Raw genomic sequence first — 20,341 nt, forward strand, 5'->3', positions numbered from 1 at the left:
AGTGTCAACACACAACACACCACACAGTACAAACACAGTCCCCACATATGTCCCCAAACCACACATGTCCCCAAAACATACATGTCCCCAAATAATAAAAACACATGTCCCTAATAATAAAAACATGTCCCCCACATATGTCCCACTAAAATCACATGTCCCAATGATTATCTGCACACATATGTACGTGATCACCTGCACACATATGTACATGATCATTTGCGTACATATGTCCGTGATCACACAAACCAATTATTATTCAGTTAACGGAATTTTTTTTACCAAAAACATGTAGCAGAATACATTTTGGCTTAAATTTATGACAAAATTTGATTTTATTGGATTTCTTTTCAAATAGAAAAAAGAAAATATTGTTTTTTTTCCAAATTTCCGCTTTTTTTGCGCTTATATCGCAAAAAATAAAAAACGGAGTCGTGAATAAATAACACCAAAATAAAGCTCTATTTGTGCGAACAAAATGATAACAATTTCATTTGGGTACAGTGTAGCATGACCGCGCAATTGTCACTGAAAGCGCGAGAGCGATGAAAGCTGAAAATTGGGCTGGGAAGGAAGGGGGTGAAAGTGCCCTGTATTGTAGTGGTTAAGTAATTTTCTAGCAAAAAACACAGATTTAAACTTGTAATCAAAAAGTACCAGAAAAGGCTTGGTCTTCAAGTGGTTTACTAAAAAGAGATTGATTTTATTGTTTAGTACAGCCTTATTTACATGGGGAAACCCTTGAGATAACTTTCTGTGCTCAGGGAACCCATGCTAATAATTACTACATCTACAGCTCACAGTCTGGCTCCATGCACACTGGCTTAAAAATTGCTTAGTCTACAGGAGTTTTGTGTTTTTTTTATGTAGAAGCAGCTCAATGTTATCCTATGTGTCCATGCACATTAGGACGACTAGAGGCATATTTTGAGCTCAGTGGTTAGAGGTAGAAAAAAAAACCTTCTGGTTTGCATTTCTGATTGGAGCTTTCTGGCAGAATAAAAACGCTAAACTCTCCTAAACGCGACCAAACTGTACAATATATACAGTATCTTACACAAGTCAGTACACCTCTCACATTTTTGTAAATATTTTATTATATCTTTTTATGTGACAACACTGAAGAAATGGCACTTTGCTACAATGTAAAGTAACGGATGTACAGCTTGTGTAAATGTGCTTTCCCCTCAAAATAACTCAACACACAGCCATTAATGTCTAAACCGCTGGCAACAAAAGTGAGTACACCCCTAAGTGAAACTGTCCAAATTGGGCCCAAGGTGTCAATATTTCGTGTGGCCACCATTATTTTCCAGCACTGCCTTAACCCTCTTTGGCATGGACTTCACCATAGCTTCACAGGTTGCCATTGGAGTCCTCTTCCACTCCTCCATAAGGACATCATAGAGCTGGTAGATGTTAGAGACCCTGCGCTCCTCCACCTTCTGCTTGAGGATGCCCCACAGATGCTCAATAGGGTTTAGGTCTGGAGACATGCTTGTCCAGTCCATTACCTTTACCCAGGGCTCAAGTCCCGCAGGAATGCATGGGAACGGAGTTCCTGTACTTTTCCACAACAGGAACTCAGTTCCCGTTAGCAGTCGTGTCCTTTAAGACTTTGAAGTATGCGAGCTGTGTGGCAGGTGCTACACCAGCAGCTGCCGACACAGCTCGCAATAGTAAGTGGGGGGCCCCATGACAGCTTCCGCTTCAATCTACCTGTCAATCACAGCTAGCTGACGGGTAGATCAGGTCCCTGCTGCTAAGAGATTGTATTTAGTCAGACCTCTCGTGATGCGCTCCTCCCCGCCGGCCCCTCCTGATTTTCTGTCTCCTCATCTTCCCCCCTCCAGTCTCCTGCATACTTGCTCTGTGCATCCCGCTGAATCCCCCCCTCCTCTATCTTCAGTGCCATATGATGAAAGAACCCAGAGGAGCAGCACAGCTATTCTGCTCACAGGAAATGCAGGGAGAGAGGTGAGCTGAGGGAGGAACATCAGTTTGGGGTGGTAAGCTGAGCACAATACCTGGCAAAGATTGAGGCTTTGGGAAAAAGAAGGAAGAATAATATCTTGGTTTAAATTAAAAAAAACTGTTGTTACCACTTTCGGTAGGAATGCAGGATGAGGACATCAAACCACCTCATTCTTAAGCATGATCAAATATGTCTCTTTACAAGACAGAGCTGCTAGTTCGGATACTCTTCTAGCAGAAGAAATGGCAACCAGAAAGATTACCTTTCTTGTCAAAAATAACCAAGGGAATTTCTCGTAAAGGCTCAAATGGCTGATTTAGCAAAGCCGATAATATTAAATTCCAAGGATTTAGAGGTGCCTCGATAGGGGGATTAATCCATGTTACCCCCTGAATAATCTATGCACCAAGAGTGGGAAGCAAGGGGCCATTGAAAAAAAAAAAAACACTGACAAGGCTGGGATCTGGCTTTTGATACAAGTCAAGGCCAGTTTCATTTCAGATTCCATATGCAGGAAATCATGGATCCTGCCTATGACATACTTCCTGGGGTGACAACCCCTGGATCTACACCAAGAAACATATGCCTTCCAGACTCTATTGTAAAATGATTCTGGAAGCCGGCTTCCTGGCATTAATCAAAGTAGACACTGCCAAAGGAGATCAAACCTGTTAAATTTTCTGTCCGTAAGGTAGGATGAAATACCGGACCTTGTCCGAAGGACTCCAACGGCCATCTTTATGATCTTGGTAAATCAAGATTTTCTGGGACCCACTGGGGCCACCAGAATAACCTCCTTTCATTCCTGTTTAATCCTGCAGGGAAGGCGCAGAAGTAGCAGAACTGGAGGAAATGCATAGATCAGTGAAAACTGATCCCATGGGAAGACTAATGCGTCTGTTCCGCCTGCTAGCAGATCCCTTGTTCTCGAAACAAAATTGTTGACTTTGTTGGTCTTTGAATAGGTCCATGTCCGGAATACCCCATTTCTGACATATCGCTAGGAAGAGGTCGGAGTGAAGAGATCATTCTCCCGGAAATAATTGTTGGCGGCTCAAGTAGTCCACCTGCCAATTCTCTATTCCTGAAATGAAAAATTGCCGATAGGCAAGGAATGTTGTGTTCTGCCCAGGCTAGAACATTAGTCACCTCTTTTTGGGCTGCACGACCTCTCGTGCCACCCTGGTGATTGATGTAAGCCACCACCGTGGCCTTGTCAGACTGAATCCTGACAGGACAGTCCCGTATTCTGACCGCCCCAGATTCTAGGGCCAGTCATACTGCCCGATTCTTCCAAAAAGTTGATAGGCAAGATCCTCTAACCTGGATCATCTTCCCTGGACAGAATCTTCTTCCAGGGCTGCTCCCCAGCCTAGAAGGCTGGCATCTGTTGTTAACACCTTCCAGGATACAGGTAGAAAAGATTTTCCCTTTTGCTGGATAACAACCACCAATTTAGGCTCTGACTTACGTGGGGAGCCAAGCATATTGGAAACAACCAATGCCTGAATCTTTTTAGTTCAGACCGACAGGATGGTGTTTTGAAGCAGTTTTTGGGTGAAAACTGCACGTAAGGGACGGCCTCGAAGGAGGCCAACATTTCCCCTAACAATCTCATGCACAGCTGAATGGAAGGATTTTTCTTTGCTTTAATAAGTTGAATTAGTCCTACAATGGAACTGATTCTTATCTGGGGTAAGAATACCTTCTTCTGTACGGTATCTATAACTAGCCCCAAGTACTGTAATCTCCTTGATGGTTTTAAGGAGGATCTTCCTAGGTTGAGTATCCAACCCAGAGATTTCAGGTAGTTACAGCTGTGATCAGACTCTGGTTTAGACCCGAGGCTGAATGATCTTTGAAAGTAGATCTTCTAAACAGGCTAGGACCGTTATGCCTTGAGCCCTTAATCTGGCTAAAGGAGGTGCCAGAATCTTTCCGAACACCTGTGGTGCTGTGGCTAAACTGAATGGCAGGGCTACAACTGAAATGATGATTTTATATTTCAAAGCGCAGAAATTTCTGGTGAGTGGGAAAATTTGGCACATGGAGATATGCATTTTTGAGGTCGATTAAAGCCAAAAAACTCCCCTCCTTGCATGATGGACACAACTGATCGGATTGTGAAAGGATTGGATGTTTAAGTGCCGATTCAGATCTTCGAGATCTAGAATGGGTCTTACCTCTCAGTTTGGTCCTGGAACCGTAAAAGGTTTGAGCCAAACCCTGTGCCCTGTTCCACTAAGGGAACCTCTGATATCACCGACTGTGATAAAAGATGATCCGGAGACCAGAAAGAGAGACTTCTTTTTCTCTGGATCCTTGGGGACATTTTCCCACAGAAAAAACAAGGAGACGGAAACTCTCTGAACTCTAATCGTAACCTAGAGAAAAAAACTGCAGAAATCCATTTGTCTTGACATTGTTCCTGCCAGATCTTGAGAATTGCAGGACCTTTTCCCCCACCCGAACGAGCGGGGGTGCCCCTTCATGAGAAGGCTTTAACATTCTGCTTTGTGGGCTTTCTGCCCCAAGATCTCTTCTGACCTGGGTGCTGCCCTTGGGGACTTTCCCTTGAACCTGATGGTTGAGGCCATCAAGACTGCCTAGAGGCAGAAGCCCCTGGCATAGGAGAGGTGCCACAATTAATGGAGAAATGTTTGAACCTCTTCTTTACTGGTAAAAGAGAGCTTTTCCCATGCTTTTCCCATTAGAGGTTCTTTGGATGTACTTATCCAGATCGTCTCTAAATAGCCGTACCCCATGAAGGGGAAAAAACTGGCTAAGAGCTTTTTACACGGTGCTTTGGCTGATCAATTTTTCAGCCACAGAACTCTGTGAGAATGCACTAGTCCAAGCATAAGCCATAAGGCTTAAATGATAGAGTCTTTCATATCATCTACTTTGAGACATAGTGCGTCAGATACACCAGCCCATTGCCGGGCCTGCTGATAAGGCAGAATTTCAGGTATCTCCACAAACTGTTCCTTAATGGACTGAGATACAGCAATTGCAGCAAAACACCAGCTGCGCTACTGAACTTGCAAAAGACATATTGGGGCTGATTTACAAAGCATTTGCGCCATGAGTAGCGACGCACGCCGACGCGCAGCGGGCGTTTTTGTATTCACAAAGCATTTGCGCCTGTAACACAGCGCAATTCCCCATTTACTATCATGTTCCGGGCGCACAGGCGGCCGCGATCTGTGCGCCGCTATAGACCTGGCGCACGGAATCTTCAACTCAGAATTAAAAGAAGCTGGAAGTGCGAATATTATGGAGGTGATGTGGGGTGATGTGAGGAAGTATAGCTATGACTGTCCAAGTAACAAATATGGCCAAAATAGGATGGAATATAAACTTTCTCTGAGCAAGCCTGCTGCGCCTGCAAATACACTGGAACCGAGTGAGATCATTTTATGCACTGCACATGCGCAAACGGCATTTGCGCCCGTTCAAGTGCTCTGGTTCACTGCGCCGGCAAAATCTTAGTAACTGTCAAGTCATGTAGGTTCATTTGCATAAGTTTAACAGGCGCACCTCTCAACTTGACTTTTTTTTTGTGCTGGTTCACTTCTATGGGTTTTTTTTTAAGGCTATTTGCACACAGGTCATGTTAGCATTAGGAAAAAAAAAATGTAAGAAAAAAAAAACGTGCGGGGGTCCCCCTCAAAATCCATACCAGGCCTTTCAGGTCTGCCATGGATTTTAAGGGGAACCCTGCACCAAAAAAAAAAAAAAAAAAAATGGCGTGGGGGTCCCCCTCAAAATCCATACCAGACCCTTATCCGAGCAGGCAACCTGGCAGGCCGCAGGAAAAGAGCGGTTACGAGAGAGCCCCCCCTCCTGAACCGTACCAGGCCACATGCCTTCAACATTGGAAGGGTGCTTTGGGTAAGGGCCCCCACCGGCCAGGGCTGTGGGGGGTCTGTGGGCGGGGGGCTTATCGGAATCTGGAAGCCCCCCTTTAACAAGGTGACCCCCAGATCCCACCCCCCCTGTCTGAAATGGTAAGGGGGTACAAAAGTATCCCTACCATTTCACCAAAATAGTGACAAAAGGGTTAAAAATGACAGGAGACGGTCTTTGACAAGTCCTTTTATTAAAGTCTTCTTTCATCTTCTTTCTTCTGGTCTTCTTCCTTTTTGTTTTCTTCATCCTTTGGTTTCTTCATCTTCTTCCTCCATCTTCTTCTTCCTCTGATCCGCTTCTTCTTGCTCCGGTGTTCTCGTCTGGCATCTTCCTTCACGCCGTCTCTTCTTGGTTCTCGGGCCGCTCCGCGCAATAGGAGGCTCCCGCTGTGTGGCTCTTCTCTTCTTCTGACAGGTCTTATATAACGCAGGGCGGGGCCACCCTATGACCCGCCCCTCTGACGCATAGTTCCTTTTGTACCTCCTTACCATTTCACACGGGGGGGGGCGGGATCTGGGGGTCCCCTTGTTAAAAGAGGGATTCCAGATTCCAATAAGCCCCATGCCCGCAGACCCCCACAACCACCGGCCAGGGTTGTGGGGATGAGGCCCTTGTCCTCATCAACATGGGGACAAGGTGCTTTGGGGGGGCCGCTACCCCAAAGCACCCTCCCAATGTTGAGGGCATGTGGCCTGGTACGGTTTAGGAGGGGGGGCGCTCTCTCGTCCCCCCTCTTTTCCTGCAGCCTGCCAGGTTGCATGCTCAGATAAGGGGGTCTGGTATGGATTTTGAGGGGGACATCCACGCCTTTTGGTGCGGGGTTCCCCTTAATATCCATGCCAGACCTGAAGGGCCTGGTATGGATTTTGATGGGGACCCCCACGCCATTTTTTTTGGCACGGGGTTTCCCTTGATATCCCTACCAGACCTGAAGGGCCTGGTATGCTCTTGGAGGAGAACCCATGCCGTTTTTCTTTTATTAAAGTCGCCTGGCCTGGGGCGACTTAAAGTCGTGTTGTAAGTCGCCGCAAGTCGCGGTGTGATTCACACTCAAGTCGTGCCAAAGTTGTCTCCCAAAGTCACGCTGGAAGTCGTGTTGCCCCTGTGTGAATGCACTGTTAATGATACGGTCGCTCGCTACTATGAATTGCGCCGGCATATTGTGTGTTGCGCTTATGCGTGCGCCGGTTCATATGCTCACTTGAAAATTTACCTGGCGCACAAATGGAGGTATGAGCCAGCGCAGCGCATTAATGTCTTTAAAAAGAAATTCCAACTTTTTATCTGTTGAATCCTTTAACATTGGTGCATTATCCACTGGACATGTGAGACTCGGCTCACTGAGGCGATTGCAGCATTAATTGCTGGAACCCCCCCATTTTCTTCATAGAAATCGTGTGGAGAATTTCTTGGGAGGATAATATTGTTTATCCGGATGTTCCCATTCAGAATGTATAAGCTTTTTTTTTTTTTTTTTTATTTACATTTTTTTAGCCATGAAAGAATAGGAAAAAACATCCCCAGATGGGGGAGGTTCTAATGAACCCAACTAGAGGTAGGTTCCTCAAGCCAGGCAGCAAAAAAAGGTTGAGTAAGGGAGTACACAAGCAACCTGTCTTGTGATGCTACTCCTTCCATATTAGGATCCTCAGGAGAGGATAAATAAGTATCTTCCAAATATTTGGGAAGATCTACCTGATCCCCAGCCTCCTGCACCTCAATAAGAGGGTCCTGAGGAGTAGATGGGAATCTGCTCTGTTTAGCCCCACTATGGAGAGACAACATAGCATTAATCTTCTTTCCAAATTACAAATGGTAGAAGTAAAAAACTTTTTTATGATATATACAGGGACTGAAGTGTTTTATGTAACAACAACAGTTTCCCCTGATGGCTCAATCTGACTAGCCACATCCCTCTCAGAGGAGGATGACATTCTTTTGGAAATGGATTCAGTTTATAGTGAAAATCATTAACCCCTTTAGAGAAGTTCCCGGTCCCATAACCATTTATAGCCTGGAGCATGAAGCAGAGGCACTATGCAAAAGAATGTACATCAGCACCATTAGCTGCTATTAATCCTAGCGTGGTAAAGTATAATGTGTTAAAAGGGAAAAAGCCTGCGTCACTAACCTGAACAAGCCATCCTCTGTCCCTCCACAGCCAGCAGCAGCTCACACATTCAGCGCTAAAATCAACTTCCTACACGTGTGGCCAGCGTCTGACGCTGTTAGCCATGCCCCCTGCGCAAATTTTGCCCCCCTTTCCTTTAAAAGGAAAGTGCTTTCCCGCACAAGCGGCATCCTGTAGAACATGCAGGCATGGCCCGGGGGGGGGGGGGGTAAATACTCCGCTGAGCGGCTGTGGTCTGTCTCTCTTTTTGGCATCCTCTCCCCTGAAGGGGAAAACTATTTTTGGGGGCACAGGAAGAAAAGCAGACCCCCCTTCTTACCAGAGGATCTGTTGTGGCCGGAGGAGAGGAAATATGAAGGCTTCTGTGCTGTTTGCAGCATCAGGTCGGTCAGTGCTCAATACAGCCCCAGGTGGTGACATATAGTATTGAACTACATTATACATAGAAGGAGAAATTCCTGAGAAAATCTCCCTTACCTTTTCCTCGCAGCAGGGTTTTATCAGAGATAAAGACTCAATCTTCACCCTTCACGGTGGGCTCCGAGACCTTTTAGGAAACCTTCAGGAACCGGGGAACCTCGGGTTACCCGCAATCCTGGAACTGCGACAGCACCCTGCCAGTAAAAACTTTATGGCCTTACTACCAAAAAGTACTGGATCCCAGCTCCCTAAAGAGGAGCGTTCGCAAGCAAAACCTAATTTCTTCAGACATGAGGCCCGGGTACCATTCATTTAGCCGATGAAAAGACATCAGAATAAATCCGGTCAGCATGGCTAGCCCCAGCAAGGATTGCTTTCAGTGGAGCTCAGCACAGCACATCTTTACTCGTGACCAACACCTGAGACACTGGCGAAAAAACCGAGGACTCCCAGTAGTGGGAGGGGTTATATAGCGAGTACACTCCTTGCCCTAGGGCGTGCCAGTGTCCATCACCTATCAGTGGCCCTATAACCCCATAGCAACCACTATGGCTCTGTGTCCCCCGATGTAAGAAAATACAATTATTGGATAGTTTAGGTAGGTCCACATATTACATTGTACATAGATTTACTATATTTAAAGTTTATTGTACAGAGATTGTACGAGCAGATTGTAACATGAATGGTGAGTTGAAGTCATAGAGGAGAATAAAGCCAAGCCTAGTTCCATAACTTCCAACTTCATGAGCTTCTAAAGTGCATTGGGGAGTATTAAATGAACACAAGCAAACTCTGGAGGTTGGAGGAGCAGTGGCTTTTACTGGAAACTTAAGATCAGCATATAGCTTCATCTGTTTACTTAGACTTTTTAGCATGCATATTTCACTGAAAATAACCTCTGCATATGAATTTTATCATCACGGTCTCAGTTTAAACAGTAATCAGTTTATATTAAAGCCTAACTCTAGGCAAAAAAAAAGTTTTCCCTTGCAGTCGGGCTGTGTCTAGCAGTGAGGAGAAAGCTTATAATCGCCCTACCCTTTCGTTCCACCGGAAAACAATTCTCCCCCAGTCAAGTACTGGACTGTTCCTGATCTATAGAGCCTAGTCTAGGCTTGATGATGTCAGGAACAGTTCAAAAATCAAGACAACTGGAGCACAGGGCTGCCGGACCTGTCTTGTGCTGGGAGGATTGGAAAATGAACAATATCTCCCTTCTCCTCTCCCCTAGACATAAATATTCAATAAAAATAACAGATATGTTATACTTACCTGCCCTGTGCAGTTGGTTTTGCATAGATCAGCCCACGTCCTCCTCTTCTCTTTACCCTCTTCAGCTCTCCTGGCCCCTCCCTCTCTTTGAGTGCCCCCACAGCAAGCAGCTTGCTATGGGGGGACCCGAGCCAAGCTGCAGCTTCGTGTATACATTCAGAAATGGAGCTGTGGTTCCGCCCCGCCCTCTCTCTCTCCTCTTTGGCTAACTGACTTTGATTGACAGCAGTGGGAGCCAATGGTGCTGCTGCTGTGTCTCAGCCAATGAGGAAGGGCGTCCCGGACAGCAGACACAGTCATGAACATCACTGGATAGAGATGGAGCTCAGGTAAGTATTAGGGGGGCTGCTGCACACAGGAGCCTTTTTATCTTAATGCATAGAAAGCATTAGGATGAAAAACCTTCTGCCTTTACAACCCCTTTAACCCATGCAGTGCAGGTCCAGCCACACTGAAGGCAAAACTTTTTTTTTGGCTGGGGATAGGCCTTCTTCAGACTTACATAATGGAACACTGTACATACCTTTCCCTCTTTAATAAGCTTGCTTTTCTTGACATGAGACAGCTCAGCCTTTTCAGCAGATCTAGCAGTGGAAGTGAGCACATGAAGAATTTCATCTGGGATAAAGTCTATCTGTGCTTGTGTAGAAAGTTGATGGGATAGTTCCAAACTATTATTCCTTTCTTGAACAGTCGGCAAGTCTAAGGAAAAACATAGCAAACATAATATTTCAAAGATTTAAGTTATAGCTTGCATTCACATAAAGATCCTATACTGTAAATGTCTCTAAATCACTCCAAAAATTCCTAGACAACCTGCATTGGGGATGTAAGCCAACCCAAGGGATAGCACCTCCCTGCCCCTCCCCTCACCCGACACTCAAGGAGAACACCACCCGCCTAGCGGTTAATTCACAGTATCTGCGGCATCAAGCCAGCACCGCCACACTCTCTCAAATTTATTAGGGCACCCTCTGCTAAGATAGGTGGCTTACTCAGCTGAGGTACAAACGATGTGTTTCTTATATGTGTGGTACTGTCGGTGATTATAGACTGAGCTTAAGTGATGAATGGAGGGCTGCACAGGGGGGAGTTTTGTTGGGTGGGGGGAGGGAGAAGGTGGGAAGGGCGGGGGAGGGGTCCTGGGGGGGTTTTTTGGGACCGTTTGGTATGTTTGTATGTTATTAATGTGTTGAAAATTTTCAATAAAAATAAATTAAAAAAAAAAAAAAAAAAAAAAAAATTCCTAGACAAGGCTGCATTGATGGGCATTTAAATGTAAGTTTTTTTCCTTAAACGTCCCTCCTAAAAGTTTTTTTCTTTTAAATTCCCTCCTAAACTTGGGGTGCGTGTTATATGCTGATCAATACGTTATTTGTCCTGCGCTCTCTGCATCCTGAGCTGTGTCCTGAAAATTACAGGCATCTCTCAGTTGACAAATGTCCATGATGAGGATTAACTTCTGACTCCTGACTGAGCTGTAGCCTGTCACAGCTGCAGCTCAAAGGAGATCCATTCTGTCTGTCACCAACCTGTGGCAGTGGGGAGACAGACACTTTATGTGTGTGCAAAGTAAAACAGTGCCACATAAGCTGACACTTCTAGTAGAGTTCTGACTGAACCAGTATTAGCTGGTACCATCACCATCTAGTGTCCAAATAGCATTACTGTAAAATCCTATTGACTCCCCAGTCATTCCCCTGTTTGAGTGATATACACTTTATTGAAAAAAAGTATTTGGGACACCTGCCTTTACACGCACATGAGCTTTAATAGCATCCCAGTCTTAGTCCATAGGGTTCAATATTGAGTTGGCTCACCCTTTGCGGCAATAACAACTTCAATTCTTCTGGGAAGGCTGTCCACAAGGTTTAGGAGTGTGGAAATAGTGATAAAGGGCGCAAGTAAAACATGGAATCCAATACTAATGTAGCGCTGGCATTTTTTCCTACTAATGCAATGTTGAGGTTAATACAATGTAAGCCTATGGACAATGTTATAACTTGGTGTTTGGCGCCACTTAGTGGCCAAAAACAGGAAATGGACTTGGATGATTTTTCTTTTCTAAAGCACTGGAAAGATAACAGGAAGTGACTGTTCCGTTTACATTCTGCTATGTCCTATCTACCTAGAATGCCAGGTGACCTACCCATGATCACCCTGTACTGAACTGCATGCTGGGTAGGCTATAAAAGGGCCCGTGAAGGCCATTTTCTTTCTCTTCTGGAAGCATGGCCTGCCTGCAAGGACCTGTGGGTGTGTGTCCCACAGCACTGTGGCCTGCTCGGTGCGGAGCAGCAATCTGAAGTCAGAGGAGGACTTCATACCACAGCGTGCTGGGATAGCAGTGTGGTCGGATCGGGAAGGATCCAGAGGCACCCTGATGGAGGTAACAGAGAGCACCCAGTTTGGTGAGAGGGCTGTTGCCCACAGTATTTTAATGCACTTTGTTACACACCTAGGCTTTGACACAGTGTTGCTGGGACCTGTAGTCCCACGGAGGAGAACCAAAGTAAAGATTGAGTTTAAGCAGGCCTCAAGCCTATTCATCACAACACTATAAGCACTGTGTTATTCCAAAGCAATTACACCAAAGGGAATTACAATTGGATTACAAATCGTCACAATACCAATAGCTAGCAGGAGACAGAAGACTAAAGAGACTGCACCTGCTATTGCAAGGCCTTGCATCCTATTAAAGTGGGGGGTGCTCCCTTGTAGTTGTGTTATACTTCATTATTGACCCTGCATTTCTGTAGTAACCTAAGTGTGCTGGAAGTGGGAAGGTGCTAGAGTAAGGCGAAGCCACTCTGAGCCCCAGTCCCAACTGGAGTCACATTCTCAGGGATCACTTAGGACAACTGTACATGTGCATACTGTTATGTGTTCTTACTGTACTGTCACATTATGTTGGTGTGACAGTGCAACTGCTGTAATTACTACTTTACACTAACCTCAGTAAAGATACGTTTCTGGTTAAGTACTATTGGTGTGGAGTGCTGTTCCTTTCCCAGCAGGTGGAGCCATTGGATACCCAGGTAATAACAAATGTATACTGTTATTATATTGCATATTGTGGGGTTGTCTTTCACCATTAGTTCCGCACCACAGCTGTGTCAAGGGGACTGAGCCAAGTCAGTGGGGGTTTAATAGCAGAGTACAGGCCCAAACAAATTCAGCAGCTCCTTCGGGGGTCAGCGCTACACGTGGGGGCTCGTCTGGGATTCTGTCACTCTGCAAACAAGCCCGTCCCCTTGGTGCCAGTATGGACCCCATCACAGTGGTACAGTGGTGCGAAGCAGAAGGCACATGCTCAGAAGCGAGCATGGCAATTGAACTCCCAGGGGAAGACTGGGAAGAAAAACAGGTTAAAGAGATTGTACAGGCATTACCCCCAGATAGGAAGGCCTATGTGATCGCAGTCAGACCAGATCATGGGACCTCCCACACTTATGCGCTGTTGGAGTGGAAAAAGGGAGTTCCTGAAAAAGGCACAAGTGTACAATTAGCTGACGACACTAAGTTTTACCTGACACACCCCAGAGGGACCAGGTGAGAGCCCTATCAGCTCTAGGCAAGCAGAGCCGGAAATACTTGTTGAAGTACTCAACACCCCCAAGAGAGGTTCCCAACCGGGACAACAACTAGCTGATCCGAAGCCAAGCTTTCACCATATACAGGAGTTCCAGGAAACCTCTAGAATGATTGAAGAACAAATCAGAATGCTAAGTGCTACATGCAAGGACATGAGTGACAGGTATTCAAAGCCAAGACCTGTCTCAGTCAAGCAGAGACTTTAGAAAAGTAACTTGCCAGAGGTGACGATCAGAAAGGACTTCAAGATTGAAGGTCAAATAGGTGAGAGGGAACAGAGAGACAAGCTATCCTACACAAACCTTTTGCATCAAACCAATGTGGGACTCCACAAAGGGTATCTTGAATCCAAAATTGTGGAAGCTGTGGTCAAAACAAAAAATGAAGAATGACCTGACCCTAGTAAAACTCAGAAGAATATTAAAAAGCCATTACAAGGAGGAGAATGCTTCTGAACTGTACCACCAATTGATAAACATTGCTCAAGACAGTAAAGAAACTCCCCAGAATTTCTTGTTCAGAGCTATTGAGTTGAAGGACCGACTGCTGTTTGCCTCAGAAGGAGAAGACTCGGATGAACACTTCGGGGCTGAACTGATTCAGAAGAAATTTCTGAGGTCCGTGGCTACAGGACTGAGGAGTGATTACATCAAGTTCCAATTACGGCAGTATTTGATGATCCATCCATCCCTGATGAGGTGCTCATAGAAGAAGCTAATGGGGCAGCCAGCATGGAAATGGAAAGGGAAAAGAAGAAGAATCAAAAGTCTGAATCTTTTGTTGGAGTCAGAGTGGCCAGCACAGCTGATAGAGATTCAGAGATTAGAGTTCTGCAGGCTCAGATATCTGAAATGATGGAGACGATGACTGGGTCATTGGATCTCGTGTCTGAGATGGCCGCATTGAAGACGCAAGTAGCCCAGATGGCCAAGATGGACAAATTAATGGCAGAAGGTACTGGGTTTTCTGGCCAGAAACACACGAATCAAGATGTCTACCGAAACTGTGGAGGTGTAGGCCACTACCAGCATGAAAGAAGACAGAAGAGAGGCATGGAGAAGTGACCCAAGGGTGGGGGGAAGATCTGAACCTGCAAGAGGACAATGGGGGAATTTGGCAGTTTATACTGCCTCAGTGAGAAGTGCTCTTCAGCCTCTAAAATGGCGCCAGAAACAGCATTCTCAACAACGAAAACTGAAGGAAACACGAGTCCAGTCACGCAAGCCTACTGGTCCAGGTGTTTCTAATAGGCTTCCTACCCAGTTGGTAGCTCCCCAATCTATTGTGCCCATTCTGATTGAAGGGACCTACACCAAAGCCATCCTTGATTCAGGCGCCCAGGTTACCCTGCTGACAAGAGACTTTTACCAGAGGTACCTGTCCTACCTGCTCTTGAAGCGACTGTAAGACATAGAGATCCAGGGTATCCAAGCAGAGGACTACCCTTGTGATGGATATCTATGGGTTAAGTTGTCGTGTGATCCGTTGAGGGCTGGGGAGCCCCAGGACTTTGAAACCCTGGCCATTGTTTGCCCCTGGCTGCCAGGGTCCTCAAGAAGTTCGTTGATTGCTGGGACCAACATAGATCTGATGAAGTGGCTGTTAGCCCCTGTTGTCCCCAGATGTGACTCTCTACCCTTACTGCCAGAAGTGCCTCTTTTTCCCACATTGGATGCAGAAGTATCCAAAACAGCAATGGTTAAACGGAAAGAGAAGGCTGGTGAGCCTACCGTGTCTGAGTAAGGGAATCAGAGGAAATGAAGAGTCATTTCCAGATTCAAGAGACCAACTTGTGATGTGCCGGATGAGAGTTCCACAGAAGTTATTCTCACCCCTCAAGGGTTGTCAAAAGAGCCTGATCTTCTCACCACAGATTTGGAGAAGGATAACCCCAGTACACCCCTTGACACATCTGTACCAGACACTGTAGTGTCAGCTGTGAGTGCACCGAACAGCTCCCCATCACATGACAATTGGTAGAAAGCTCCTCTGTCTGTGTTACGCAACCACATAGAGGCAAAAATACAGAATAGAGCTAAGATTTTGAATGTCTTTGGGGACCAAAGAGTTAAAGCAGGGGGAGTATGTAGCGCTGGCATTTTTGCCTACTAATGCAAAGTTGATGTTAATACAATGTCAGCATTTGGACAATGTTATAACTTAGTGTTTAGCACCACCTAGCAGCCAAAAACAGGAAATGGACTTGCATGATTTTTCTTTTCTAGAGCACTGGAAAGATAACAGGAAGTGACTGTTCTGTTTACATTCTGCAATACCCTATCTACCCAGAATGCCAGGAGACTTACCCATGATCACCCTGTACTGAACTGCATGCTGGGTAGGCTATAAAAGGGCCTGTGCGGTCATTTTCTTTCTCTTCTGGAAGCATGGCCTGCCTGCAACAGCACTGCGGCCTGCTCGGTGCGGAGCAGCAATCTGAAGTCAGAGGAGGACTTCACACCACAGCGTGCTGGGATAGCAGTGTGGTTGGATTGGGAAGGATCCAGAGGCACCCTGACAGAGGTAACGGAGAGCTCCTGGTGACCCTGTGAAGCAAAACAGTGTGACGGCGTGGCCGCAGCAAATGGACTGAGACCAGCGGAGTGGAGCTGACTTATTCTTCAGACTCAGTTTGGTGAGAGGGCTGTTGCCCATGGTTTCCTAACACACTTTGTTACACACCTAGGCTTTGACACGGTGTTGCTGGGACCTGTAGTCCCACAGAGGAGAACCAAAGTAAAGACTGAGTTTAAGCAGGCCTCAAGCCTATTAATCACAACACTATTAGCGCTGTGTTATTCCAAAGCAATTACACCAAAGGGAATTACAAGTGGATTACTGTTGGATTACAAATTGTCACAATACCAATTTATATTTTTTGTACACAACACTCTACCTCTTATTCTGTGTATGTTTACATTTATGATTATTGGTGCTAGAGGAGGTACATAGAAATATACTGCCCATATTGATGATTTGGTGATAGAATAGCACGACACTACTATTTTTTATTTGAGCTTCTGGCCTGTCCTGCATCCAGCGTTCTTTTGGAACGCACCTTCAGTGCTGCTGGAGGCTTTGTAACCGATCACAGGGTGCGCCTGTCCACCGACTCGGTTGGTCGATTGACCTTCATAAAGATTAATCAGTCTAGGATCACCACCAGCTAGCAAGCACCTGAAGCTGAAGTAACCGAATATTTTTTTTTGACATGTCACATCCCTTCAAGACTGCCTATGCTGATGCTGAGTGACTATCCTGTTATGTTGACTGACTATCCTCTTCCTCCTCAATGATCCTGCTGATAGCTTGGAAGAACATTTTTAGTTCTGGGTGACGCCACCAGTGCCTAAGGCCCAATTTTTCAGCCCCTGTTTAACAGGGGCATGTAATTACAATTTTTGATGCAAACCTTTGCAGCAGGGCTCATTCCTGCACTCCAACTAGAGTATCTGGGAGAGGCTGCAGTGTCGTAGCACCAGCACCAGTGGCCAAGGCCCAATTTTTCAGCCCCTGTTTAACAGGAGCATGTAATTACAATTCTTGATATAATATTTCACAGCAGGGCCTGTTCCTGCGCCCACAAGAGTAACTTATAGTGTTGTGGCACCAGCACCACCACCACAACCACCAAAGGCACAATTTTTCTACCACTGTTCAACAATGGCATGTAATTACAATTCTTGACATAATCGTTCACAGCAGGGCGCTCCAGCACCCACCAAGAGACACTTTGGAGGCTTACAGTGTTAACTTGCGACAACACCAACACCTTAGGGCTAAATTTCTGCAGAGCATATAGAGCAGGCCCCTACTTTCAAACATCTAACTTACAAACGTCTCCTACTTGCAAACAGAAGGAGTCAACAGGAAGCAAGATGAAAAAAGACGGACGGCCAAAAAAATTATACAGGGGTGATAACCCTTCCCTATGTTTTCCAAAAAGCTTAAAATAGATTTTTTGCACTGGAGATACACTTTATAAATTTACCAGTTCAAAATTACAAACAGATTCTACTTAACACCACAACCCTACACAGTCCCTGTCTTGTTTGCACCGCCTGTATACTGCTGTTCTGAGTATGTAGGACATGGGGTCCCCACGCCTTTCCTTTTTTTAATTTGGGTACGGGGTTCCCCTTAATATCCGTACAAGACCCAAAGGGGCTGATAATGGGCAGGGGGAGCTACCCATGCCATTTTTTTCTCAATTATTTTCATCCGTATTCCCGGAACCAGATAATAAATTAAAACCGTGAGCAGTTTTAAATGACTTTTTTTCTGTTAAATGTCATTTTGTGCAGGGACTGTTCTAAACACGGGAAACACGTGCCACTTCACAGGCATACTATAGACACCCCCCAGGCACGATATTTAAAGGAATATTTCACTTTTTTTTCACTTTAATAGTCATTCAAATCAGTGCTCCTGAAAAAACAGACGTTTTTAAAAACATTTTTGGCATTGATCCATGTCCCCAGGGGCAGGAGCCGGGTCCCCAAACCCTTTTTAGGACAATATCTTGCATATTAGCCATTAAAATTAGCACTTTTTATTTCGAACGTTCGAGTCCCATAGACTTCAATGGGGTTCTAAAGTTCGTACGAATATTCGGTCCGTTTGAAAGTTCTGGTGCAAACCAAACCGGGGGGTGTTCGACTCATCCCTATCAATGAACAAGTGTAGAAATAAATCCCTATGGTAAGTCTGCATTATGGGTTTGTATGAGTGCACAGATATACATTAATTATACATAATTCTCGGCCCTATCCAGAAAATGTATACTAATTTTTTAATGCATATGGTGTGTTTCTCCATTTTGCGATGCACATTGAGGGTTGGTTCACACCAGAACGCGAGTCTCCCTATGTGATTCCCGTACATTCCTGTGCAGTCCATTTTAACAACCCATTCATATGGATTGCAAAACACACTGGTACACAGGAAAAGTAGTGCTGTGGAACCATGTGTTTTGGGGCCCACGAATGCGCTGCATTTATGAAGTGCATTTGGGGTCCCATTAACAACTCATTGGCACCCGCATGCAGATCGCAAGGGCAGCATGTTCACCTGTGGTGAGGGAATTGTGCACTGAAAGCACCATGGTTTGGTGTAAACTGGTCCTTAAAATGGTTCTAAAGGCAGAAGGTTTTTACATTAATGCATTCTCGGCATTACGGTAAAAAACCTTCCACTTTAGGCCGGTACACACTGGTGCGATGTCAGAGATCGGATGTGATTCGCACTGCAGTGAAAATCACATGCGATCTCTGTGCGATTCGATTTCAGCCATAAAGATCGTATGGCTGAATTTGCATCAAACTCACACAGGACCCTTTTTTTTGTCCGCAGCAGAATCGGATCGCATGGGTGTTCACACCTAGGAAATCCGATTCCTGTCCGAGTTTGCAGATCACACTGTGATATGTGAACTCATTTGGGGGTGTCATTAACTTTTACCTGACACTTCCAGCAGTTCGCATAGGTCAGTGTGAACGGCCGCCGGGAAACATGTAATGCGGGAACCCGCAGGGGATTCACAGAGTGTGATCCGGCCCTAAGTGTGCCTCCCCTCAATCCAATGCTGTTCCTGCCGGCAGCCCCGCCCTGCTTTCTTCCTGTTTTCACAGGCTTTACTTTACCATTGGCTCCTTCTGCAGTCAGTCAAATCCTGTGAGAGAAGTACAGGGGGCGGGGCCAAGCCACACTGACTCTGGACTGCACCTGCATAAGTGCCCCTATAACAAGAGGCTTTTTATGGGGCGCTTGGAGAAGTGGAGCAGCCAACACACCCCAGAAGAGGAGGTTCAGGGCTGCACTGTGCAATATCATTGCACAGAGCAGGTAAGTACATGTTTGTTATTTTAATAATTAAAAAAAAAAGTAGCTTTGGTTCATGCAGACGAGGCACCTGAAAAAATGGCAGAACCTCTGGCAGGAAAAAAAAGCAGCAGAAAAAATGCTCCTAATGGCTTATACACACGCATTTATGTTTTATAGGAGTTTTTTTTTCCCCAAAACATTCCATTCTGCACATTTTGCACTATAATCCATTTACACTAAGACCACTTTCACACCGAGCCATCACCGGCATCAGTGGTAAAGTGGCGCTATTTTTAGCGCCGCTTTACCGTCGTTTTAGCAGCGCTATTCGGCCACTAGCAGGCCGGTTTTAACCCCCGCTAGCAGGTGAAAAAGGGTTAAATCCACCATATGACAGCGCTGCCCCATTCATTTCAATGGGAAGGAGCGGTGAGTTCCTTGCAGGACTTTTGACGCAGTGCCAGCGCAACGCTCCAGTGTGAAAGCCCTCGGGCTTTCACACTGGAGTGAATGGCGCAGCTGTTTTAGGGCGGTTTGCAGGCGCTATTTTTAACACCATAGCTCCTGCAAAACGCCCCAGTGTGAAAGGGGTCTTAAAAATGCCTTGCCAAATGCCACGTTTATGCAGGTCAAGATTTTTTCTGCCTTGTATGTAGATGCTCCTCTTCAAATATGCCTGTAAATGCCCAAATGTGCATGGACACCTAGGCTAACATAGAGTTGCTTCTACAGGCTGAAAGAAAAAAATGGCAAACGCATGTATAAGCAGTATTTTTTTTTATGTTTAGGGTGCAGGGGGCCTTTCATTCATATAATCTTTGTTTGAACTAAGGAAAAGGTGTGTAAAACTTTACCTGAAAAAAGAAAAAAAAAAAAGAAAAGAGATAGATAGATAGATAGAGACAGATATCTATCTATCTATCTAACTCATTAACCAGTGAACCATGCATGCACCAGGAAGGGATATGGGTTAAAAAAAAAAAAAAAAAAAAAAAGCATATACTGCATGCCATGTTATTATGCTATTAGAGCAAAAAAAGGCAACTTATACAGTATATAATGTATAAACCTCTAAATAATGTACATATACACTCACCGACCACTTTATTAGGTACATCTGTTCAATTGCTCGGTAACACAAATTGCTAGTCAACCAATCACATGGCAGCCACTCAATGCATTTACGCATCTAGAGGTGGGGAAGACGACTTGCT

General features: G+C 45.4%; 1 protein-coding gene across 2 annotated transcripts in view; it reads right to left on the bottom strand.

Annotated features, from left to right (window-relative positions):
• AXDND1 (axonemal dynein light chain domain containing 1) overlaps positions 1 to 20,341 on the bottom strand; it is a 162,418-nt gene that overhangs the window by 139,513 nt on the left and 2,564 nt on the right. For both annotated transcript variants that reach the window (XM_077452841.1, XM_077452840.1), the window contains exon 2: positions 10,234 to 10,412. In XM_077452841.1, coding sequence (XP_077308967.1) covers positions 10,234 to 10,412 — 179 coding nt within the window. The remainder of the gene's footprint in view (positions 1 to 10,233; positions 10,413 to 20,341) is intronic.

Source organism: Lithobates pipiens, unplaced genomic scaffold (genome assembly GCF_037356315.1).
Source record: "Lithobates pipiens isolate NorthernLeopardFrog02 unplaced genomic scaffold, aLitPip1_a1.2 Scaffold_23, whole genome shotgun sequence".
Taxonomy (NCBI): domain Eukaryota; kingdom Metazoa; phylum Chordata; class Amphibia; order Anura; family Ranidae; genus Lithobates; species Lithobates pipiens.